This window comes from Andrographis paniculata, unplaced genomic scaffold (genome assembly GCF_009805555.1).
Source record: "Andrographis paniculata isolate CXL003 unplaced genomic scaffold, ASM980555v1 Contig78END, whole genome shotgun sequence".
Lineage (NCBI taxonomy): Eukaryota > Viridiplantae > Streptophyta > Magnoliopsida > Lamiales > Acanthaceae > Andrographis > Andrographis paniculata.
This window is the reverse complement of record NW_026137615.1, coordinates 2,155,277-2,182,070: the sequence shown is the minus strand read 5'-3', so window position 1 is coordinate 2,182,070 and position 26,794 is coordinate 2,155,277. Positions and strand designations below refer to the sequence as shown.

At 26.3% G+C, this 26,794-nt stretch overlaps 3 protein-coding genes across 4 annotated transcripts; 2 read left to right on the top strand and 1 right to left on the bottom strand.

Annotated features, from left to right (window-relative positions):
* The first annotated feature begins 3,138 nt into the window (after positions 1-3,138).
* On the top strand, positions 3,139-3,783 carry LOC127239840 (uncharacterized). The gene has a single exon (XM_051258182.1). It carries the CDS (start codon positions 3,218-3,220, stop codon positions 3,581-3,583), a length of 366 nt encoding a protein of 121 aa, XP_051114139.1. The 5' UTR covers positions 3,139-3,217; the 3' UTR covers positions 3,584-3,783.
* Positions 3,784-11,091: 7,308 nt separating this feature from the next.
* Positions 11,092-18,075, top strand: LOC127239962 (uncharacterized). 2 transcript variants are annotated; one of them, XM_051258361.1, is made up of 7 exons: positions 11,092-11,238; positions 11,746-12,141; positions 12,644-12,850; positions 14,652-14,832; positions 15,625-15,773; positions 15,977-16,201; positions 17,745-18,073. In XM_051258361.1, the coding sequence occupies exons 2-7, from the start codon at positions 11,956-11,958 to the stop codon at positions 17,859-17,861; spliced, it is 1,065 nt and encodes a 354-aa protein (XP_051114318.1). In that variant the 5' UTR covers positions 11,092-11,238; positions 11,746-11,955; the 3' UTR covers positions 17,862-18,073. The 2 variants fall into 2 exon arrangements, with proteins under 2 accessions (XP_051114318.1, XP_051114319.1); XM_051258362.1 differs by lacking the exon at positions 11,092-11,238 and having other exon boundaries at positions 12,001-12,141; positions 12,624-12,850; positions 17,745-18,075.
* Positions 18,076-23,270: 5,195 nt separating this feature from the next.
* Positions 23,271-25,252, bottom strand: LOC127239587 (profilin-3). Its single transcript, XM_051257800.1, has 3 exons — positions 24,948-25,252; positions 24,231-24,368; positions 23,271-23,766 (listed from the first exon to the last, which is right to left on the bottom strand). Exons 1-3 carry the CDS (start codon positions 25,074-25,076, stop codon positions 23,632-23,634), a joined length of 402 nt encoding a protein of 133 aa, XP_051113757.1. The 5' UTR covers positions 25,077-25,252; the 3' UTR covers positions 23,271-23,631.
* Positions 25,253-26,794: the final 1,542 nt, after the last annotated feature.

The following is a 26,794-nucleotide window of genomic DNA, read 5'->3' as shown; positions in this document are numbered from 1 at the left end:
TATATATATATTTTTGTTTCTTTCTAATTGTCTATACTTCTTTACCTTATATTCTATCGCATTGCCCCCGGCAATTTGATCAAACTTGCCTCATATTGCCCCCGGCAATTTGATCAAACTTGCCTCATATTTTCTCTTATATCGTTCACCCTGCTTCGGTCCTTCTTACTCTTCGAACTTTCAAACAGATTGTCTTTCATCTTCTTTTCTCAAATTGACATTGTTCAAACGGTGACGTTCAACCTCTTGTCCAATCAACGCCAATTAGTAATATTATTAAAAAAATAAATTTTAATCATGTATGTAGGACTTATAATTTATTTTCGCTCCGGGCCTAAAAAAAGTCTGAGACGGCCCTATCAATAAATAATAATATTTTATTGATTAGTAGAAGTGTATAAGAAATTTTTATATTACATTTGACTTTATGTATAAAGTAATTGTATATGTAATGGTATATTTGTAATTTAAGTAAAAATAAAAGATATTGTTGTATTAATGTATAATTATTTTTTTATGAAAATAGAAAATAAATACTTTTTAGTGGGACAAATAAAAAAAAAATACTTGAAATTGGGACAAAAAAATATACTCCTTCCGTCCACTTACAATGTTTACATTTACTTTTAGCGCGATGTTTAAAAAATAATAGTATTTTAATTATAGTGAGTAGTTAAAAGTAGTGTAATGACATTTTTGTCCCTTTTTTTTGTGTAAAAGTAATGATGTGATGTAAAGTAAGAGTACTTGTGGAAAAAAGTAGGGTATTTAATGAAATGTTAACTTTGTAACCATACGTTTCAAAATAGAAATATGTAAACATTGTAAGTGGACGGATAAAGTATTAAACAATATGGAATAAGTTTGGTTGATAGTAGGATTTATGTTTGTAACTTGTAATTTTTTATATGATTTGATTAATATTATAAATAATACTTCATCTGTTACGGTTAAATTGTCTCGATAAGATATTGAGTTTTAGATATTATGTAATTAATATGTAATTAAAAAATATATTAGTAAAAATAATTATGATTTAATTAAAATAATTATAGATTAAGGGTGTATTTGGCAATTAGCTGATATTTGTTAGTTGTTAGCTGAATCAATTAGCTGGTTTGACCGGCTAATTCAATTAGTTGTTTGTATTCAAATGTTTGGTAAAATAACTGCTTGATATTAGTTGGTTATACGTAAAATGACAATTAAGAACATTTCTATTTTATTTTTTCTAAACATATTCAATTGTGTTCTTTTGAGTTTAAAATGTTTGAAAAATTTTCTCATTAGTTATTGAAAATTGTAAAAGTATTATAAAATAATATTTATTTTTATTATAGTTAGAATTAAAAAATAATATATTTTTATTGAAAAATATAAATAATTTTTTCTATCAAAAAGATATAAAATATAAAATAATAAATTATTTATTATGTTAATTATCAATTACTTCATTATATTTATAATTTTCAAAAAATTTAATTTATTTAATTTATTTTTAGTATAAAATTTATATAATGTAATTTTAATATAAAAATAAATTAATAATATCTATATTTTCTATTTTGTGTTAATTTTAATAAATTTCTATATTTTACAATTAAAATAATTTTTATATAAAAATTAATTATTTTAAATTTATAAAAATAAAACTATAATATAATAAAATATTCTAATATAATTAATAAATAAACAAAATATATTTATTTGTGTAAAATGCATAATAAATGGGCATATTATGAATAAAAAAAATTTAAACTGAAAAAGTTAGAAAATCAACAGTTTAATTCAAAATATTCATTTTGTTCTTTCAATACAAATTTCAATTGCGATTCCCCAAAATAATAATAAAAAATACAAAATATTTTATACAAAAGTCAAAATGTCAAAAAAAACTTCAAATACCTGTTATGAAAAGTCAAAAAAATTATTAAAAAAAATGTAAAAATCAAATATTCGATCTAAAATAATATATTTTATATTTTTAACACAATTTCTCATACTATACCACAAAGAATATTTCATTTAAAAATGACGAGTAAACATAGGCATTATAACCTAAAAAACAACTAAAGCGAAAAGTACAAAGTGAATATGTCCAATATATTTATATAATTAAGATAAATTAAAAAATTTATAATTAATATATTTATTTATTAAAAATAATTTAATCGCAAAAAGCAGAAAAGAAGAAGAAGAATTAGCGGGTATTAAGTTTGGCAGGGGGTTTACCCCATGTGTACTTTCGGGTAACGGCTGCGGATTTTTATACTATAAAAAAAACAAATTGTTTTTAATAAATATTACTCCCAAATTATTATGTCGTTTTTTTATTAGTAAAATTGTCTATAACTTTCTTATGGTTTCGAAACTCGGCGTAATTTTTTTTCACTTTAAAAATTGTATGACGATTCCCTACATTTTTTTTTTGAAAACTCAACGTAAATCCTTACTTTATTTTAAAAACTGCATGACGTCTTTTTATACTTTAAAAAATATTGCATTAAACCCTCGTCATGTAAAAAATATAGATAAAAAATTATCTTCTAATCACTAAGAGGAAATTTCATGATGGTGGAGTTTTATGCAATATTTTTAAAATATGAGCAGACACTGTACAATTTTGAAAGTATAAAAATAATTTATGTTGAATTTTTTAATCGCAGAGTAGTTTAAAACAGTTTTATCTTTTTTATTTGTTAAATTTATACATAATTTATCATAATAAATAATTTTATCTATTTATAATTTTTTTATAGGTTAACTATTTGTTATTATTATTATTTTTTAATTACCCTAGTATTTTTTTCATAATAAACTCATTTTATTTTGTATCTAACTTATTTTTTTATATTAAAATACAACTATTTTATTTTATTTTTTTTGTCTTGTACTTAGCAATATGACATAAAAAGAAAGCCCGACGAAAGGAGTATTCTCCATTGAAATAATTGGATTTTGGGACCAAATGGTCAATTGACTTCAAGTGGCCAATTTGTAAATACAACAAATTAGAAAGATTAAAATTAGAAATATAAAAAATATAGGGATGAAAGGGTCAATAAATAAATAAAAAGCGCAATGGAGATCACGTGACCACCGACCAGCTTCTCCGCGTCTATAAAAAACACCCTTCTACCCTAATTTCCCAATTCACAATTGAAAAATTCCTTTTCTGCAAAATTGATAGATCTCAGAAGAAATCTCACCTGCGAAAATGGCGTCCGGCGTTCTAATTTTCCGTCCGGCGGTCGTGCGAGCAGGAGTCAGCGCCGCGGATGACCGGAAATCGGATCGGACGAGGAGGAATTCGTCTTCGAAGTGGTGGTCGCCTATCTTCGGATTCTCCTCCGATCCGGACTATCTGAACGACGGCGAGAAGAAGAGCGGCGGCGCCGCCGCAGCGGACGGCGACATGAGGCCGGAGAGGAGTCGGTTCGCGCCGGCGGCGTTCACGGAGGAGAAGGCGAGGCAGCTCCGGCGGATGAGCCGCGATACGTCGTCGTTTCACGAGCCTATGTATCATTCGGCGATTGCATCGCGGCTTGCGTCGGACTTCTCAGATCGGACGGCTGAGGTTTAGCGTGAGGAGTGGTGGTGACGTGGCAGGCATCGGGGACGTCAGGGATAAGATTGTAATTTAGGTGTTTATATATATGGGGTGTAAATAATTGTGATTTTTAAGTTAGGGTATTGATGAAATGTATATTTATTTGAGTGGGATAATAATTGTGATGGAATTAATTGAAAAGTGAAAAATATTTTTTTTATATATATATAATACTTCATTCGTCCCAATAGAATAGTCTTGTTTAATATTTTTATTCGTCCCAAAATAATAGTCTTATTTTTATAAATAATTATATTACTATAAAATTATTTTTATTTTTTATTATTATTACACAATTGCTAATACTTTTTACCACTGTCAATATAATTTGAATATTCTTTAAATTTTGTGTCAAATATAATCCATATTAGTCTGGAAGGGGGAGTAATACATTTGATTTTATTATATCATTAAAATAAAAATAAAAAAATATATATTTCTCTTTTCAATCATATTATTTAATTTTTAAATTATTTCATTTTTTCTCTTCAATCATATTATGTAATCTTTAAATTATCTCAAATTATTTTACTTAATATTACCTACCTAAATTTTGTTTTCGGTATTTTATCTATTTATAATTTTTTACTCCTGATTTAGTAATTAATAACTAGTTTATTATTAATTTTAATAATTTATTTCATTATTTTAAATTAATTATTCATAAATTTTTTTATAATATTTCACTTCATGGTTTATCTATTTTATTTTTTAATTAAAATATTATTATTATTTAATTTTGTGTCTAAATAATGTAAGAGTATGTTTGTTTGGGGGATTGGATTTTAAATATACTATTCATCCATTTTTTTTTCCAAAAATATCAAATCAAACACTTATTTTTTATTTTTTATATTATACTAAAAATCAACTTGACATTCAAAACATCAAACCAATACCTATTTATATCCATCATACAACTATTCAAATTCAAAATTTTTACTATTCAAATCCCAATTCAAAATTCAAAACCCCAAACAAACAAGATAACCCGAACTAAAGAAATGTCATCTAATATAAGTGATAATATGTATTTTATTTATTTTTTAAAAAATATTTGTTTATTTTTAGTACGCGTTGATAATTAAAATATATTTTAAAATTGACTTTTTAAAGTGTAATTACGAAATTACCCTTGCTAGAGGGGGAATATTCTGATGCCAAGTTGCCAAAAAGGAACCTTCGTCACTTGTTGGAATATGCTTTTTATTATTATTATTATTACTATTATTATTATTATTATTATTATTCTTTTCATCCCACATATCATATTCATATTGCTGTTTCTGTTCGTTTCATATACTATGTCATTTTTTTTAAAAAAAAATAATAATAATTATACATTTTAATCTCATTTTAAATTTTTTAATTTTAATTAAACTAATTAGTTATCTTAATCTTAATTTATAATTATTTATATTATAGGATAATTATTTTTACTAATACATTATTAATTATCTATTAATTACACTCCTCTTAAAATATCGTGTTTACAGTATAGCAGACACGGTATGTGGAACGAAGAAAGTATTTTATAGCCTGGAATTTATAGTCGGCAGCTTTAAATAAATTTTTCAGAACTTAATAGTTATTTATTATTATTATTATTAAATATATAAATTTAAGAAAATTATAATTAATAAATAATTAAAAATATATTAATAAATATAATTATTTTATAATATAAATAATTATAAATTAAAATTAAAATAATTAATATATCTAAATAACTAATTCATGCATTATTTATGTGCATACAAAAAATAATTGATAACTATTTATTTATTTATTTTTCTTAATAGAAATTTTCTTATAACCAAATAAAACAATCTATTTTCATTATCTACTTAATTCATTTTATTTGTAATTCTATTTTCTACAACTATTTATGCAATTTTATTTCATGTACCAATGCCCCCTAAGTTGAAATTATTATTTTGATACTCTCTATTATCCATTTTTTTTTTTATTGTCATTTAAATTTAAATGTATTCATTTTTTTTTTAATAAAAAAATATTCCCTCCGTCCCAATACAATAGTTCTATTTACCATTATTTTTCGTCTCAAAACAATAGTCTCATTTTCATAAATAACCATATTACTATAAAATTACCATTAATTTTTCATTATTATTACACAATTGACACTACTTTTTACACTAATATACTCACAAAGACAAAAAAGTCTTTTATCCATATTTTTCATCCACTACCAATATAATATCAATATTCTTTAAATCACGTGTCAAACACGACCCAGACTATAGTTTTGGGACGGAGGGAGTACTATTTTTTGAGTTTTTCTTTTTTTTTTTTACTCTAAAAAGGAAATTTTTTTATTTTTATCTAATTTTTTAAAACTTGTCTGATCAAATAAATTCACAATTGGACGACGGATGAAATATAAAAAGTTAATTACATTATCTAAAAATTAAGAAATATCTTAAATAATTATAAAATGCTTATTTGGTCCACTTCAAAAGTATTTATTAAATTTTTTTTTTGATAAAATTTGATAAATGTTGTATTTTAAGTATAATTAGTGTTACTTTTGTATGTAAAATGCTCTTTTACTCTTAATATATAAACTAATACAATGATATTAATATAAATAAGCAAATTTAAATTTAAGAGTATAATGTGTAGTGGGTTTTTTCAATGGTTGAAATAAAAATAAAATTTTGATATTTAAATAAGTAAAAATAATAAAACAGGAATTTAAAAATAAATAAATAAATCATTTAAATTATAGTGTCAATATTTAAAATGTGGAAAAAAAATTAAAAATAATAATTGCTTAAATACAGACAAAAGACAGTGAATTATATTATTAATAATATATATTATATTATATTCAACGGTTTCGAAACAAATTGGCAACGAAATAAATTTGTTAGCACGTGCCAAATTCAGAGTATATTCTTGTTTTTATATTTATTTTGATTTTTATTTTAAAATAATTTAAATATAAATATTTTGTAAAAAAATTAATATATTCATTTTCTTTTATATAAAATTGTTTGTAATAAAAAAATTATTTATTTGTCTCACCTCAATATATTATTTTATTAATTTTGTATATTTTATTTAAAAGTATCATTCTTTTATTACAATAAAAATAACAAATATATAAATACTAAAATATTCTTTATTTTTTTTTGTATTTATAAGGATAAAAATATTAAAATCTACTTACATTTCTATTAATCAATAAAATAAAAAATAACATTGGGATGAAAAAAATAATAGAAAATATAATATTTTATACTCCCTCCGTCACACATATTATGTCCATGTTGCCGTTTCTGTCCGTCCCACATATCATGTCATTTTCCCTTTTTTGGAAAATAATTACATATTTTAATCTCATTTTAAACTTTTTAATTTTTTTTTTAAAATTTTAATTAAACTAATTAGTTATCTTAATCTTAATTTATAATTATTTATATTATCGGATAATTATTTCCACTAATACATTCTTAATTATCTACTAATTACACCCCTCCTAAAATACCGTATCTATAATGTAGCAGACACGGTAGCAGAGACGGTACGTGGAATGAAGATAGTATTATAATGTTAATTATTTTTGTAAAATGATAAAATATATTATATTATATATATTGAAAATTACGTCGAAAAGAACAAACCTTATATTTTGATTTTTTTTGGATAAGATATAATATTTTTAATATAAACATATTAAAAAATAAAAGTGGACATACTATTGAAAAAAAAAAAAAAAAAAGTGGACTAGGTATTTTTCAACTTGTATAGGATTTGTTTGTTTGTGACCAATGCCTGCTGCTATTTTTTATGGGATAATTTTTTTCATTTTTTTTTAGCTATATATAAGGAGGTCTTTTACAATTCCTTTTTTTTTTAATTTTATTTTATATTTTTTAAATATGCAATTGCACAATTATTTATAAGAATATTCAATTTATATATAATATCAAATTTAACAATTAATTATTTTTTTTTAAAGAAGAAATAAAGAAAAAAGAAAGAAAAAAAAAAGCATATATATATTATAAACATATATTTTATTCTTTTATTATTATTATTTTAATTTCAATTTTGAAGATTTAAGTATAGTGTCCTATTTCAATTCCACTTTTGGTTCCCAAAGTTTTTTTTTGAGTAAATTACTACTCCCTCCGTCTACAAATTAATGTCCTATTTATTCTTTTGGACGTCCAACAATTATTGTCCTATTTCTTTTTCTAAACACAAATTTTACATTTTTATCCTTCATTCATTTATTACTTTTCATATCTACCATACAATTAAAGACAAATTTGTCAATTCATGACAAAAAGACAATTAACTAAAAAACCGAACAAATATACTTTAGGACAATAGAAATTGGACGGAGGGAGTATTATTTTATTTTATTTTTTACTCTCGCAATTAATGTTTGTATTGAAGTAGTAATTTAACTAGATTTTTTTACAAATTTAGTTCTTCGGCGCCGAAGATGCTTGTGTGGTACGCCAAATGACACTTGGAATAATAATTTGTTGCGAAATTTATTTTTCTAGTTTTGTAATTATTATTTTTATCATTTATTTTTCTAGTTCCACAATTGGTTTTCTTGGCATCGAAAATGCCCACGCGGCACCCAACCAAGACTTTTTATTTTTATTTTTAATAATGTGAGAATTCGCAGATTTTTAAAAACATTTACAATGACTTTTGCCTCAATTAGTGACTTTCCATCAATTAAGGTAAATTAGTATTTTATAGACGTGTAATGTAATAAAGTAGTGTAATATTTATTTTATCATTGGTATTAAAAGTAAAAATAATGTGAAAAAGTAAAGAGTAAGAATATTTTGATATTTTTAGTTGTAATAGTTACTTTTATTTTTTTTAAAAAAAAATAATAAGTTTTATCTTTTGACAAATAAAATAACAAAATAAAAAAAAGTTTATTATTTGATGAATGGAGTATAAAATATCACAAATATCTATTTGATTTGATTTTTCTTAGGAAAAAATTTGGGGCAGTTTCTTTAGCAAAGTTTCCTCAAATTTTACTATTTTGATTCTATATTTTTCGAAAAAAAAATATATATTTTTTCTACTCACAAAATATCTCATAAAACATTATTCTCCTACCAAATTCAATCAAGTCAATTTTTTTCCAATCTCATAAAAAAAAAACACACCCTTGGTGAATAGTTGAAATTCTAGATGTTTCCCAAAACATTGTTTATGAGATTTTCCCAAAAATTCATTATTCCTAAAAACTTTTTTCTCAAATAACATCACATCAAATATTTATTTTTTATATTATACTAAAAAATAATTTTATATTAAACATACCATATTAACACATATTTAAATCACATCGTACAACTATTCCAATTCATAACTTTATTCAAATCTCAACTCAGAATCCAAACACTCAGACCCTAAATTGCATTTGGAGGAATTTTCAGTGTTTTTTAGCATTTCAAATAAAAATAAACGTTATTCATCAGCACAATTTTCAATAAATATATAATATTCTCTTCGTCCCATTGAAAGGTTACTATTTTTCATTTCCGTTCGTCTCAAAACAAGGTTACAATTTCCTAATTTAGTAATTGTACTACCTACTTAACATAATAAATACACTTCAAACTTACACTATATTACACAAATATCATTACTTTTATATTACACAATACAAATAGGGATATTTTCGTCATTTTCACTACAATCCATTATAATACTAATATTCAAAAATCTACTTGCAAAAAGCAAATGTCACCCTTGTTCCGGGACAGAGGAAGTATTTTTTTTTACAAAATATTATTTAAATAAAATTTCAAATAAACACTCTTATTTCAAAATTTCAATCAGAACCAAACAAACATAAAATTAGAAAATAAGGAATTTTGAGACCTCTTTAAATTAGTTTTTACTCTATTTCTTTTGTTCTGTTTTTATTTATCATTTATTAAAAAGTAGTTTTATATTTAAAATATTAAATTAAATATATATTATTTTATTTTATTATTATATAAAGTTAAATATATTTAAATATTATATCAATATTTATTTATTTTACATCAAATAATTATAAAATTATAGGCCTAATTATATTATACATGGATGACAATAATATGTAATGACATACTCCTTCCGTTCTACTTAATTTGTCGATATTTCTATTTTTGTCTGTCGCATGTGATTTGTTCTTTTATTTATTTGAAAATATAATTATACCATCAATTCATATTTTAAAATTAATAATTAATAATTTTTTATTTTAATTAAACTATTTATTCATATTAATCTATAATTATTTTTATTAATACACTTCTTAATTACTTCTTAATTATACAATATCTCAAATTTCATGCATAAGCTAAATATAACAATTACAAATTATTATTTTTACTAATCAATCCATATATCTTTAACAAAGATGTACTATTCCCTCCGTTCCAATATAATAGTCTTTTTTACCATTTTTGTCCGTCTCAAAACAATAGTATTGTTTTCATAAATAATCATATCACGATAAAACTACCCATATTTTTTTTATTGCACAATTGTCACTTCTTTTTACACTAATACACTTACAAGACAAAAAAGTCTTTTATCTATATTTTTTACCGACTACCAATATAATATCAATATTCCTTAAATATCGTGGACAACACAATAAGACTATATTTTTGGGACGGACGGAGTAATAGAAAGATAGATAAAAAAAAATTTTGCTCTTAAAACTATTTACTTTTTATAGTATTTTTCTTTTTGGGATGACTAGGAAACCCGCAGCCACTATCTGAAAGTGCGCACTGAGTAAACTCTCTGCCGAACCTAATACCCTGCAAATCAGGTTCGACAGAAAAGTCACACTAGGCGAACATCCATAACCTCACGGTCACAAGTCCAATCCCTGCATTACCGGACCATCCCTTACTTTTTTTATAATATTTTTCCTTTTAATATTATGTAAAATATAAAACTATTTTTATTAAATAATAAGTATACTTACTAAAAAGAGATATTGAGAGTTGACATGTTAAAATAATAAAATGAATACATTCATAGTTATAGAAAAAAGTATTATAGATTATATATAAAAAAAAATATTTGAAAAATAAATTATCTTCAATAATATTAGGATTTGTTCTAATAATTTTAAATATATACAATAAACAATATATATAAATATTAATTTTATAAATTAAAAAAACTTAATTATTACTCCACAAAATTAATTCATTTTTCTAATTTTTCTACAAAATTAATCTTTTTCTTATTTAATATTTTTTCCATCGACCAATTTTATATAGTTCATCAACACTTCTTTAGTGAAATAATTTCTAATTTTATAGGTAGACGGAGGAACTAATAATAAACGAACAAACTATAAATTAAATTAAATTAAAATATTAATTAAATCTAATTATTTTAATCAAATAAATAAATAAATAAATAAATAATCCAAAAGCACTTTTTCAACAATTATAATAAAAAAAACAAGAAATCAGATTAAATTCCCAATTCGTTCCGCACCCAGAAATTTCTTCCTCGTCGTTTCCTCGCTCCAAAATCCGTCGGTCGCTTCTTCAAATTGAAAATTTTTTCTCACGCTCGTCGTCGTTGCTTGCGGAATTCAGGTAATACTCCAATCTCTAATAATTTTATGTATTGTGTTTGTTTGGAGTAGTTCCAATTGATTGATGGGTGGGTGCCTTTGGAATGAAACTTTTTTCATTTCGATTTTTTCATTGTTTCCGATTTTGATGTATTCAGTTGTGATTTCAACTTATTCAGTTCTGATTTACTCGGGCAGGTATTGAAATAGGGTTTCTTCCGGGTCTATTTTCTTGTACAGTATTTCTTTTTTTCTTTTGATTTTTTTCGGATTTTTTTGGGGCTATTTTGTTTATAGGATTGGAATTGGAAAGCAGTTAGGACAAGATGAACTTTCTTGTGACTCTATGCACCTCGAATTTGGATTTTTTTATTGTGATTGGAATGAGTGAAAAGCAATCGGGACAATATGAACTTTGTTAGAATTTAATCGTAACTTTGCGCACACACTCCTTACCTTGTGTGGATCATGTCTATGTAACTGCAATTTTTTTAATTACGAGTGTAATGGAGAATAAAATTTTCAACAGAGTTTTTCCCCTGTAAAAGACACCTCTCTGGTAAAGGATTCTTCCCCTCTTCTGTGGTTTTTCTGCAACTCGGGCCTTCTCCTTCCATGAAGGCTAGATTGAAGCTTGCCGGAGTATGATGGTGAATCGGAGCTGTACGGATGGCAATCTCTTTTCCCCGTTGAAATTGAGAGGATCTTGCGCTATTAATTCTTTAATCCTTGCTTGTGAATGGAGTCGGCCAAGTATTCGGGTGTGAAGGTGACGCGTGCAGGACAGGAGAAGAACAGCGTGCAGGTTGTAGAATGGGAGGATTATGAACAGGAGCTCGCACGCTTGTGCAGCTTGACAACTGCTCTTGAGGAAGCCAACAAGAAGAAATCGGTCCTTAAAGAGAAGCTCGAGCCCTTGATTGAAGTAAGAAGTTTATATCATACATATATATATATATATCTATACACACACATATATAAGACTTGGAGGGTTTTAAGACTTTATATGTGAGGGGTTTGCATTTTTTTTTTCTGTTCATATAGTAATTGATTTGCATTAGTGTGATTCAATCCCTTGTGTTGAGCTTAACTGCATAATCTACATTTCGAAGAGAATGATATTCTGTTTGAAGTTGAAATGATATGGAATGCATTTTTAATGGGCTTTGAAAGTCAATAAAATTGCTATTTGATGTGCAAAATTATTTTAAAGAGATTATGATGTGCACAAAATTGAACTTGGTTATAGTTGGAAGTTGCCCCAATTCTAATGTCGGTTTGTAGTGAATATACAAGCAATTAAGTACGATTTTTAAAGAAGTAGTTCCCTTGATGATTAATAAATCATATAACAATGCTATGGTGGTTATGTGAGGTGTTATGTTCAATTTTCATCTTCTTTAATAGATGATGTGATGCCCTTACAGAAAGATGCTGAATCGTTGAGTCGGTCAAATGAGCTTGATATAATGCTGGAAAAATTGGAATCTCGTAAGTTGGTGATGGGAAAAATGTCAATGCATTCCAAGGTTGTGCAGGAGAAAGTAAGAAAGCAGGAAGAACAACTTGGTACAGAAATTAGGTCTTTATTGGTTGCAGGAAGTTCTCTTTCTGAGGCCAACAAGCGTTTGCAGGTATACATTAGCTACTATTTGTTTTTGAGGTGTCTAATAAAATACCCGGTTTGTAATTTTGTGACTGTTAAGGTGCTACGTCACACTTCTCAGCTGGTCTATTTTGCTTTATCCATGTATCTTTCTTCTTTTTACATTAGTCCATTTGCATCAAACCTATTTTTTCCCCCAAAACCTAAAAACTATTGTCAACAAATCATATAAGAGAAGCTGCTTGCCATCACATGCGGATGAAATGTGGGAAACAATCACTAGTGTTACAATTTAGAAGAGGTTTGTTGGCTGTTTAACTCCAGGATTTTATTTATTTATATTACTTCTATATAGTTTCTCAACTCTTAGGTTTTGTATTGGTTCCATTTTTACATACTCTCTTGGTGCTTTTAGTTTATTGATTTAATCTGGTGTGATTACTAGTATTAGTTAATGTTGATGACAAAGATAAATGTTGTTAGCATATGGAGATCATAGTTAAGTTTAGGTGCTGTTAAAGCCATGGTGCACTGAGTTCAATATTTTCCCTCATTACCAATATTCAACTTGAAATGTAGTGTTCGAGAGTTAAATCAGCATGCAATGATTTATGGATGTCGTGCATATTTTAAAGTTACTTATTTGGTTTTTAAAACTGTATTATAGTTTTGTTGCCACTTTATATTTATAGTTACAATTTTATTCGCTCTCTATATTTTAGCATTGGAGTAGCAATTTATTAAGTGTTCTATTTTTTTATTGGGTATATAAAATTAAACCCCTTTTCCTAAAATTATTGTATCATTCATAATCAATCTTTGGATTACTATATTCTGGAGTAACGTTTTAGTGAATTTCTTTACTATAGATTAACAGATCAACATCTCAATATCTATGGATAGTTGGATCAAGGTAGTTTTGGTTTCAATTCTCTTATTCTTTCCCGGGTAAATATGCAATTGGAGTATTCCGCAAGACAACTCAAAACCTGTCGTCCTGTCCTTATAATTCAGGCCATATGGCTTTGGAATCCATTTACAGCTGATTCTAGTCTTGAAGATTCACAAGTATTTGACATGCGTGTGGAGTCTAAAGTTACAAGAAAGGAGTATACGTTTGGGTAACAACAGCGACTTGAGGTCTCTTAGATTATAAGGTTAAAAGAAAATTATAAATAAATAAAAGAAAAAAAATAAAAAAAAAATCAAGCCCATGTTTGAATGTAAGTGCAATTGAGAAAAGTCAGTTGATTGAGCGTCAGACTGTTCGTATTAACGTAGACAATGAATGGAAAGTAGACTCAGTAGATTCCCACATTGGCATTTTAGGAAAAACAGCGGATGTTAGATGTTCAAGAAAAATGCCCATATTTTCTTTAAAAATATTGGATTCAAGCCTCACAGTTGTAGAAAAGCCACTTAGGGTGAATTTGTTTGGGGGATTGGATTTTGATTTGAGATTTGAATTGTAAAAGTTTTGAATTTTTTGTGATATAAATAAGTATATATGATGTTTTAAATATAAAATTGATTTGGAGTATGATATAAAAAGTGAAAAACAGGTGGGTGTTTGTTTTGATGTTTTTTGGAGGAAATTTTTTTATGAATAGTTGATATTTGATAACATTTTATAAACGAACACACCCTTAGAGAAGCCCATGTTTCAAATGTTCACGTTTTTCCTACAAACATATTTGGCTCAAACACACATTCATATAAGATGCTGATCGTTTAGTATATTTCCTCTTTCTTTGCTTTGCTTCTAGTGAATGGTTATGCAATATAATTTTCAGCTTCCACATTTTTTAGATCACATTTATCCATTGCAGGATTCAAGTAGGTCAATTTCTGGAGAACAAGGATATGGTCGTCTTAAAAGATTGCAGAAAATATTGAGAAAGAGGCAGCAGTTAATGGTTTCACAGGTTTCCATGTTGTACCCAGTGAAGATTGTGATCAGAAAGGCTCCTGTGCAAGAGCTTGAATCATTCAGTAGCAATATTAAGTCAGGTAATTCTAACTGCTTAGTTGAGATACTGTTTAGTGATATTTCTCTAGTACTTTGATACTTAATGTAAACTTGAATATTTCATGTCTCCCATAGATTTTATATCTTGTATCTTCTTTACAATTGGAATAGCATGGCCATTATATGTATTGTACTTCCTTTGATTTTGATAATGTTATTCTATCTTCAAATGAAAAAATTACAGTATTTCCAAGTTTTTTTTGGGCCTTGTTTTGGAGAGTAAATTAATTTTATTGATAAGGAAATAAGCTTTAGCTACAATACAAAAGAATCAGAAGATAGACAAGTTTTGTTGCCGTACATGCTTGTTTGTGCTTGCACATGTGATATTCTACCATTGGCTTTCCTTATCTTTACAATTTTCTCAAACCAGCTTTTCAGAAATATATTAAGCCTAAAAAACTTAATAATCAGTGTTGATGTTGTTGAGTTTTGGTCCCAGTGGCAATCCAAGTGGCGCGCTTGCCCAAATTCCAAGGGATTTCCCAATGTCTATGGCATTGACTATGTTGAATCATTTTCTTCAGTTGGGATACGTGTATGACGTTCCACCATAATGGCTGCTTGCTTAAAAAATTTCTCAGATAAATTAGAACTGTTTCTATACTGCAACTTGATTCTTTCAAGAAATTGTCTTCAAGACTAAATGGTATTCGTGCTTCATGACTTAGTTGACACAGCGAACATTATTTCAAGTTGCATATTAATCTGATGTCTCTGGGGAATGCTATTTACAGTTCTAAAATATTATGCCTCTTGCTGCTAATTTTCAGGTGTTCCTGATGGATCAAAAATGCACGACCAAGGTATATTGACAATCTCAGGTCTGCATCTTACAGTGGTCCCTTTTACAAAGATGAGTTTTTTCGCTGACAAGAAGGAGGTCCAACGAACTTCAACTGCGCTGGGATATGTAGCCCATGTGTGTTCCTCTTTTGTTTTAATATCTAAAAATTGGATTGGAATTTACTCATACATTTTACCAAGTATCTGTGGTTAGTGTGAAATTGGCGAGCTTGTATTTACAACATCGTCTCATGCATATATCTTTTTGATTATGCAATCTGTCAGTGTTCTATTACTAAACTAATATTTCTTAATCACGACAGTGGGTCTGCTTTGCAGGCCGTTTCACTTATCGGGTCGTATCTGCTAGTTCCTTTGCGTTATCCAATACGCTTAGGAGGGTCTCATTCATATATACGTGACTATTCCCCATCCATTGAGTCTTCTGCATCTTCCAGCACCGATTCAACAACTTCAACAAGTATCAAGCTTGTGGAATTTCCACTCTTTATTGAAAGACAAGACTCAACGAGGGCAGCTTATGCTGTATTCTTGCTAAACAAGGTGCGTGCCATTGACAATTTTTGTATTTTTTCAGTAGTCTCACAAGTATTTGAAGATCTTATTAACATTATCTTTTTCATTTAGTACATGCGTCTGATTCTGCTTGTTTGCGTTGTCAGGCATTTTTGTTGATTTGAGTTACTTTAGGAATAGTAGAATGTATACTAAAAAATAGGTTGTGGATGTGATGTTTTTTAGTGGAAAATCTGTGTTGGGAGTGATGTTTTTGAATTGGAAAGTAGGTTTTGAACTTTTGATGTCATATTTTAATTGAAAAATAGATATGAATGTGATGTTTTCAATAGAGAATATATAGTTGCTATTGTTTTCATAGCATGTATAATTGGTTTCCATAACACAAGAAAACTGATTTTGTGGTTCTTAATTTAGTTGTGATGCTTTAGTCTGCTCCCTGACCTGATATTATATACTAACAGTAATTTATTGATTTGGAAACTGTTTTCCGAGTGAAATTATATGAAAATTATTGTTGACTATATGAGTAGGGATTAATGTAGACAGAATAATTAGAATAAGATCAGGGTAAGACTTTTTAGGGATTTTTTGTTTGTATCCTACTATAGTTAGGCCTATAATCGTATGAAGATAGGCATATTATTCCTAATTAATAGATTGTAAATTAGCATTATAATTACACAAACATTTTTTCATGCATTGAAAGTAGTACTATAACATATAATTCTTGTCCTTCTTAGGAATCACGTCACTGCAATTCTGACTTTTTCTATGTTGTTTGCATTACTAGGCGTATAGGCATAATTTAGTATTAAGGTTAGTTACACTTGCTAGAATCTGCAGGGTGTTTTCTCATTAAAATAAAGAACACAATAAGATATAGAGTGAGAACACAACAATCAATAATGAAACAACCTCAAATCCCTGATACATCTTGACGAAAATTATTATATATTCAACTATCAATTATTTAGTTATTTACTCACTCAAGAAAAACTGTAGCAGGAAGTAATATCTTATTAAAGGGATGTAAATGAATATGGGTAGGGTTTGACTAGTTGTGTTTTGGGGTGCTTTTTTTTTTTTTTTTTTTTTTGAAATAGTAAAATTTTTGTATTGTAATAATTGTTTATATGATATAAATAGGTATTTGATGTAATGTTTTAAATAAAAAAATACTTTTGTATGTAATTTAAAGAATTAATGCATGATAGTGATATTTTAGGAGGGAAATAGAATAGATATTAAAAATGGAAAAATGAAAACACAACTAAACAAACCATAATATCCTATAATGCCCCAACTTTAAATTAGTTTCGAACCTCTTTTATATAACCCCAACGGGTCCATGATTAATTTTCTCATTTGCTTGATGCTAATTTTGTCCTCTTGAGTGATTTTTGTTAGCTCTCATTGAGCTGTTTAAGTTCACATATTTCCAATCTCTGGTTATTTTAAAATAGGATGGATCCTTTCACATACTTGTCTCTGTATTCTTGATTTATTATAATATACTGCTGCCTAATTTGAATAGCTCTTACGATGTATTGATGAAATGTTAATGCAGGATTTGGAGCAGCTCTTAAATTTCATCGGTGCCAAGAGCTTAGGACCACGGCATGTATTAGCAAATTTAAAGGAGCTATATAGGACAATTCTTTCACCGGATTATGTAGATATGTGATCTCGACAACACAGTGAAATTCCGGTAAGTTTCTGTAAATGGAATCTTTGTATTCTTAAAGGGGGGTGCCTATTTTTTTTGCTTGCACCTATGAATATGATGTTGTCCATTTTCCTGGATAATGTTAGATCATAGTTGATATAGACTACCTTTCTGGTTTTTGCAAATTTTTGCCTTAGAAAAAAAAAAAAAGAAAAGAAGCTATGATGGGAGTAGTTTGGTTGTGTTTGATATGATATATATATATATATATATATTGATGTGATATTTTTTTTTGTTGGTTTTTTATTTTTTATTTTTTATGTTGAAAATAGAAAATTTTGAATTATAAATTAGTGTGATGTTATCTAAATTGATATATGAGTTAAGAGCATGGATCAACTGTATGATCAATTCTACAACATGATGTTGATTTGATCGGATCAGCTGTATGGACGCTGATTTGATAGGTCATCAACATATAATTATGTATATTTCAATATACCCCATCCATCCTAATACAAATAGTCTTGTTTACCATTTTTGTCCGTCCCAAAACAATAGTCTTATTTTCATAAATAATCATATCACCGTAAAACTATCCCTATTTTTTTCATTTTTATTAGACAATTGTCACTATTTTTTACACTAATACATTCACAAGGTCTTTTATCTATATTTTTTACCTACTGTCAATATAATATCAATATTTTTTAAATCTCGTATTCAACCTAATTAAGACTATATTTATGGAACGGAGGGAGTATTTATTATAGTATATTGTAACTCATGTTTTATATATATATATATACAACATATGTTGATATATATATAAATATATACTGGTCACCCATATAATATATATGCTAACCGATCAAATCAGTATATTTAGCCGGATTAGCACAAAATCTAATTTTGTAATATAATATAATCTCTGCCTCGTATCAAGTGTTTATTTACTTTTTGCACTTAAATTTTGGAATATTAATGTTTTATATCTATGGGATACAATAGACAGATAAATGAACCATTTTATCACAATGGATGTTTTGTAATATAGTGCTGTAATAATAGGTAAGATGTAAATGTTATTTTTAATATTCATGAGGATAACACTTACTAAAAATAGATAGACTATAATAGAGGAATATATTGAATAAAATATGTGTTTTTGGAAAGAAAAATAAATTATAGTAGGATATATATTGGGGGGTTTGTTCACTTATTTTTGGGTTTTACTATACTTTTATAAATATTATTTTTTTCTATATCCACATTACTTTAGATATAAATTTTTTTGTCCACGTAGATACTGAAATTTAAAAGGATATAATCAGTAAATTAAAATTAAGATAATCAATCAATTCAATTAAAATTAAAGAAATTATAAATTATAAAATTTAACATGAAATTAAAATGTATATTTTTTTGGAAAGTGACATGAATGTGATGTGGGACAATATAAAATTAAAGAAATTATAAATTAAAAAATTTAAAATTAGATTAAAGTGTATTTTTTCCGGAAAGTAACATGAATGTGATAGTGGGACAATATGGACATGATAACTTGGATGGAGAGAGTACTAAAAAGATACAATATTCACATATTAATACAATATCTATAATATTAATTTATTCACTTAAAAAATAATAATAATAATTTGACGTAAAGTATTTGCATTTTTTATAATATTAATATAATTTTTGATACATAATATAAAAATTATTTTTATAGTATTAACATAATTTTGTATACATTAAAAAATATATTTCCAAACACACATAAAACAATTCCCGTAAAAATAAGTTTTAAGATTGAATTGGTTTGGTTGTGTTTTTGTGTGTATTTTGATAATAATAATACAAATTTAAATTGAAATGATTATTTAATATTATATAAATAAATCTTTAATTTGACATTTTCAAAATCAAAATAATTTATGATATAATATAAATAATAAAAGATATATATTGGTGTGTTTGTTTGAGGGATTTGTTTGGATTTTTACTATTCATCCAATTTTTTCCCCCCAAAAACATCGAATCAAACATCTATTTTCCATTTTTTATATTATAGTAAAAATCAATTTTACATTCAAAACATCACATCAACACCTATTTATATCATCATACAACTATTCAAATTCAAAATTTTTACTATTCAAATCCCAACTCAAAATCCAAACCCTCAAACAAACACACCCTAATGTGTTGTTTTCTGAAAAGTGAAGAAAAAAAGATAAATTATTAGGATGCATGCCTATATTAACTTCAATTTTTGTTTGTTATCTTCACATATAACCCTTAATTCTATCATATAATTTAAATTGTTTACTATTAAAAAATAAACAAATAAGTAGATACATAAAAATATGAAAAATAAATAATTTAAAAAATATATATATTTGCAACCATTAAATAATAATACAAAATATTTATAGAAAATATTAATGTATGTAATACTCAATTTTACAAATACTGTTAAACAATAAATAGAATATTAAAATATTTAAATGTCCACAACTATTAAATTTTAATACAAAATATTTATAAAGAATATCAATTTTTGATTGAATAAAGTATTAATAAGTTAATGAACATGTACTTCGAACATTCTGTATCGTTCCTCATCATTTTGTGAAAATAATAATAATAATAATATTAATAATAATAATAATAATAATAATAATAATAATAAAATTGATAATTGTGTGCATAAATCAAGGGTTCTAGGTTAGATTAGGTATATAGAATTATAAATGAAATATTATTTTGAGGGCAAAATTGGAAGTTTATAGGTGAAAATTTGTAACATATTAATGGGGAGTTGTGAAGAATAAATAAGGAGTTACAAAGAACAAATATATGAATATGAACTGACCAGGAAAATAATTTGCAAAATAGGGATTTTAGGAGAATTAACCGATTATTTTATTACAATTTAAAAATTTATTTTTAAATAAAATAAATAAAAATCATAAAAAATACTTTAAATAAAACAAACAAGTACTAAATATTGTAGTGATCAAAATGTGAGTAATAAAATTCATAAGAATTAAAAACCATCACTTGAATGTCATCCAAAAACAACCTTATGGATGAATTGTGCCATCACAATCCACTTCACAAACCATTAGAAACAAAATAAAAAATGACAACCAAAAATCAAATTCCTTAAATTTTTTTCAGGGCGATTTTGAATTTTCGTTTACAATATATTGAAATTTACTGGAATACACATCATTTTGTTTCATATCGTTCCAAACTCCTATTCCGCCCGTATGTATTTTTTCTTTGATCGATGTCGGCAAAGAAAGATAGAACTTTCTACTTTTTTTTAATGTAAAAATAATTTAATTTAGAATAAGAATACACTACATAAATTCTATATTTATACTTGCAATCCCTTAAATTATGCACAATTGAATTATAACTTTAATTATTATATAAAGCAAAAATTACATATGGGCAGTCATACATGCAAGCATGTGAGGTTCTAACAAAGATAATTTGGTTCTATACACTTATATTTTTAAAATTTTTAACATTATTTATTAATATTATTTTTTTAAAATAATTATATTAAATATATATAATTTTTTTTATTTATTTTTCACATATTCTGTGATATTTTTATTTTGATTTATCTTACATATCACAATATTTTCAAGATAATAGTAAATAATTAACTACTCTTTATTTTATTACATCACTTAAATAAATAAATATTTTTCTCATAAGTCACCACATTTTTAATTTATTATATTTAATTTACCCAAAATCTTTTAATTTTATTATTTAAATTATGCATTTTTTTAAAAAAAAAATTCTCACAAAATATGACATCACATGTTATTTTAATATTAAAATTAAATTAAATATTTCCAAATTTTTACAAAAGAAACACACATTTCACCACCATATCTGTGGGAGTAAGGGAACATTATTTGAATTTTTAAAAAATTCTAAGGCTTCTACCGTAATTTGTCTCTGGCGTGTTTATTTGTGGGATTTTGGTTTTGTGTTTGGTTTTAAATAGTAAAAATTTGATATGAAATAGTTGTTTGATGTAATATAAATATGTATTGATGTAATATTTTGAATATAAATTAAATTTTAGTGTAATATAATAAATGAAAAAATAAGTGTCTAATTTAATATTTTGAAGAGGAATTTGGAATAGTAACATCAAAACTACAAAACTAAAATCTCACAAGTAAATACACTTGCCTATTTTTGGATGAATATATATTTTTTATGTTAATTATAGAGAAGTAAGTTCGTAATATAGAAAACAATATCTTATATTAAATTAATAACTTTTTTTATGAATAGATAAAATATATTATACTATATATTATATTTTTAAAACAATTTTTTGAAAAGCAAAAATATAAATGAACTTTCGATAAAGAGAAAAAATAATGTGATTGACAATCCCGCATTTTTTTTTTTTTTTCAGGAATGAAATAAGATAATGCAATTTTGGCGTTGGGAAACAACCTGTATGTTTGATCTTTTACTATATATTATATATATAATATACAAAATAAAATAAAATAAAAATAGTTACAATGAATTTTGTTGTTATCTAATGCAACAATTTTTAAATTTTTAACTTTATTTTTTGTTAATTTTTTTGTTCGTATTAATAGAGAAGCTCAACAAAAGAAATATAATTGTCCCGTAAAAGATAGTATGAGGTGGATTAATAACCGTGATTTAAAATTTAAATTTAATTTTTTGTTATGCATTTGTGTGTTCTTGCTAACTTTCACTTAATTAGAGTTTGATTACCCTTTTTGGCCTTTTTTTGTAATTAAAATTTTAATTCTTGAAAAATTATGTACTAAGAAAAAAAAAAGGTACAATAGCAATTTAGTTATACATAAAAATACTATTAATTATTATTTAAATATTATATTTTAAATCTCTCTATAATATATAGTTGTATACAAAGAAAATATATAGATATAAGAAAAGAAAATATAGAAAAATGTGACATAGATATTTAAGTTAAATAATTTAAAATGGAAGATGGAACCAAAAAGATAAACCAACTCCCCCAACATCACAACATTCCCCTCCATCTATATTATCGGTATTAGTGTTTGATTATTTTTATTATAATACGATAAAGATACTTTTAAACGGAACACATAAAAATAATAATAAAAAAGTACTCTCTTCGTCCCATTTTTAGGTGGGTAATATTAAGTAGGATAATTCAGAAATTATGTGATGTGATGGAGAAAGAAATATATATTTTATTTTTTTTATTTGGATGATGCGAGGCGATAAAGTGTGGGGACAGAGATTAAGTATAATTAATTATTTTCTATTTTTGGTGGAAATATTGCAGAGTGTTTGAAACATACCAAAAATGAAATGTTGTAAGGTGTTTGGGACGGAGGGAGTACTTTACAGGAACAGGCCGAATATAGACTATTATACTGATCAAAATGTGAGTAATAAACTTCATAAGAATTAAAAACAATCACTTAAATGTCATCCAAAACAACCTTATGGCTGAATTGTGTATATCACAATCCAGTTCACAAAACATTAGAAACAAACTAAAATAACAAAAAATCGAATACTTTAAATTTCCAAGGCGAGGCGATCCAGACAGCCCGCGTCGCCTAAGAACTACACCTCAAAGGCGCACGATAGAACTTTATAAAGCAGAAAAAAAAAAAAAAAAGAAAAGAAAAGAAAAACACTCGAGCGAGCAATTGTTGGTTGCGTGGGGAATTAAAGAAGAGCTTAAGAAGCACAATGTAGATGTCGCCTACATACCCTGGTCGATGAGATAATCAGCCAACCGTTCGACAACAATGTTGCATTGTCCCGGGGTTACGGGCTCCTCGTATACCCCAAAAATCAGAGATTGTCCTGTCTTCTTTATGGTTATGCCTCCAGAACCCTGAGATATTGTTATTACTCAAAGTGTCTGAATTCTATAAAATGCTTTTTTAGGAATGCGATAATAAAAGCGTGGGAACTTGAAGAAATTCGACAATTCGACAATTTGGCGCTGTAAAAGGAATGGGATAACAGCATAGGGTAGGTAACATATATTTGTGTTTTTATTTACTATGTGAAAATTTTCTGTTCATAATCTTTAACAAAATAAATTTGACATTTAAAGCCACATTTCACAAGAATTCGAAATATGGAAAGTAGCAAAGACATAATCCTAGAGAAGTCAGATCATTTTCTGTAATACTTTGGATTTAATCATGTCTGAAAATTTTCAGGATCGACACTTTGATGGATTATTTCAAACAAAACAGAGGAATAAGAAATGTAAAATTACCCACATCGATCAACAGGTTAATTTTTTTTTTTTTTTTTTTCCGAAAAATTGAATTTATTCTATTTATGTACCTTTTTCCCACGGATGACGACACCTGGCTCTCCTTGGATCACCATGAACTTGTCTCCTCCGAGGAACAGGCCAGTCGGGGCGAGATGCCCTGGCTCTTCGAAATCAGTCAGTATAGCATTGATCTCTTCTGGCTTGAACTGAAAACACCAAAAATGTCCAAGGATGAAGATAGAATTATAGAAAAATGAATTCGGTAGAATAGAAAATGAGAATTGATTATTTGTCGTATGGAATAACAAAGATTTGGATGAATTTGATTTACCTAATTCAAACAAATCAGATAAATGAAGATATTTCAATTTCTAGCAAAAACACACGTTTACAACACTGTTTGTCGTATGATCGATCACCACCAAGAGGTATACTATGGTGTGATGTGCAGATCGATATAGATATTGTGCAATGAATCAACACAATTAGTCTCAATCCAATTCGGAAATTAGCAAATCAACGTAACCTAAGATTTCACAGACGATTACGATGCAATACAGCAGGAAAATGCACCAAACGGATGAATCAATACGTCGAACACTGACTACGCGTTTGGAACGAACGCTCAGATCTCCAGCTACGATCGACGACGATGTTCGATGTTCTCATATTAATTTTTACAGAGAAAATCACAAAATGCAAACACGGATTGGATCGCACTATCAATCAATCGATCGATCGCAGCAGCATCCGAATTCAGCAAACGAAATGAGGTAAAAAATTACCTTGGGGAAGGTGGCGCTCTGAGCCCAAACAACGCCGTCGTGACCGAGGATAGCGGCGGCGGAGAGATGATGGCCGGTGCCATCGATGTCGCACATCAAATGATCGTCGACGTAAGTTTGCCACGACATTGCAGCTACAAATGGAAATGGAAATCAGAGGAAATTGAATTGATTAGAGATGGATGATTGTAATGGGGATGGGGATGGAGGAATGGGAATTATTTGAATGGAAGTTTGTTGGGGGACGAGGAAGAAGGAGTGGATGCGAATGGGGAAGGACGAAGCCCTCGGATCGGAAGCCATGAATACTGTCCATTAACCTCTTCTTCACGGGCCGGGCGGGCCATATATATTTCTTTCTTTCTTCAAATTTATTTATTTATTTTTGCATAATTTGTCGTTAATTTCTATTTTCGTCGGTCCGATGTAATTTGTCCATAATTTTTATTTTTGTGAATCTCACATAAATTATTATTATTTTTTTAAAATATAATTATACATTTAATCACATTTTAAATTTTAAACTATTTAATTTTCTATCTTAATTTACAATTATTTTTTAATTACTTATTTAGTAATTATAATTTATTTAAATTTTTGTATCTACTGTAACATACCCAAATTACAGGGACTGATGGAATAATATTTAATTATATATATAAAATCATTTTTAGAGGTAAATATTAATCATTAATGTAAATTTTGTTAAAATGAAAAATATTCTATCAATATAATGTATATAGATAGAACCAAATGAAAAATCCAATGGAAAATGAAACAAAAAACGGACGAATAAAATATATTATAAAATTTTATTGTGGCCAACCAAAATGTCCCATGGACTCATTTGAATATAAAATCGAGATCGTCCATTCTCTATAAATAGAAAATTATAATCCAATCATTTAATGTACCGAAGTTCGAAGTTCATTTGAAAATTCAAACAAAGGATAAATATCTTTAAATATATACTCCTTCTGTCTAGATACCATGTCCACATTGTCGTTTCTGTCCGTCCCATATACTATATTATTTTCTTTTTCTTTTTTTAAAAATGATTACACACTTTAATCTCATTTTAAATTTTTTAATTTATTTTTTTTTAAAAATTTTAATTAAACTAATTAGTTATCTTAATCTTAATTATTTATAGTATAGAATAATTATTTTCACTAATATATTCTTAATTATCTACTAATTACGGTGTAGCAGACACGGTATCTGGGACGGAGAGAATAATAAATTGTCTACTATTCTATGTAAGTTTAGGTGGTCATATCCTAAAATATTCTATAGATTAAATATAAAATTATTTTAATATTAATTTTAATTAATTGACAAAATAATAAGAGTGCCACATATGAAATTAAAAATATATTTATCCCTTTTACATCTTGTAAATATTTACTATGATGTATTGTGTATTGTATATTTTTATTACATAACTAATTGAATCAAATTAGGCTTTACGTAAAAGTTTTTTTGGCCTATCAGACCGGCCTGTTTATATATTTGTATAGTATATTTTTTTTTTATCTTATATATATAAATTTTATGTTTTTAATTGTTTATATTTTATAAAAAATTATATTTGATGACAATAAAAATTAAAAGATTAACTTATTTTAACTGATTTATTATATATAATAAATAATTGTATATATTTTTCTACAAATATTAAGTTTGAAAAATAAAAAATAAAAAAATATTATATAGACTTTTAAATAAGTCGTAGGCCATACCAAACTTTAAATAGGCCAGGCCTAGCCTTAGATATATATTTTAATAGACCAGACTCAGGCTCTAGTTTTATAAAATAGACCTGACCTATTTAGCCAAAGTCTGGT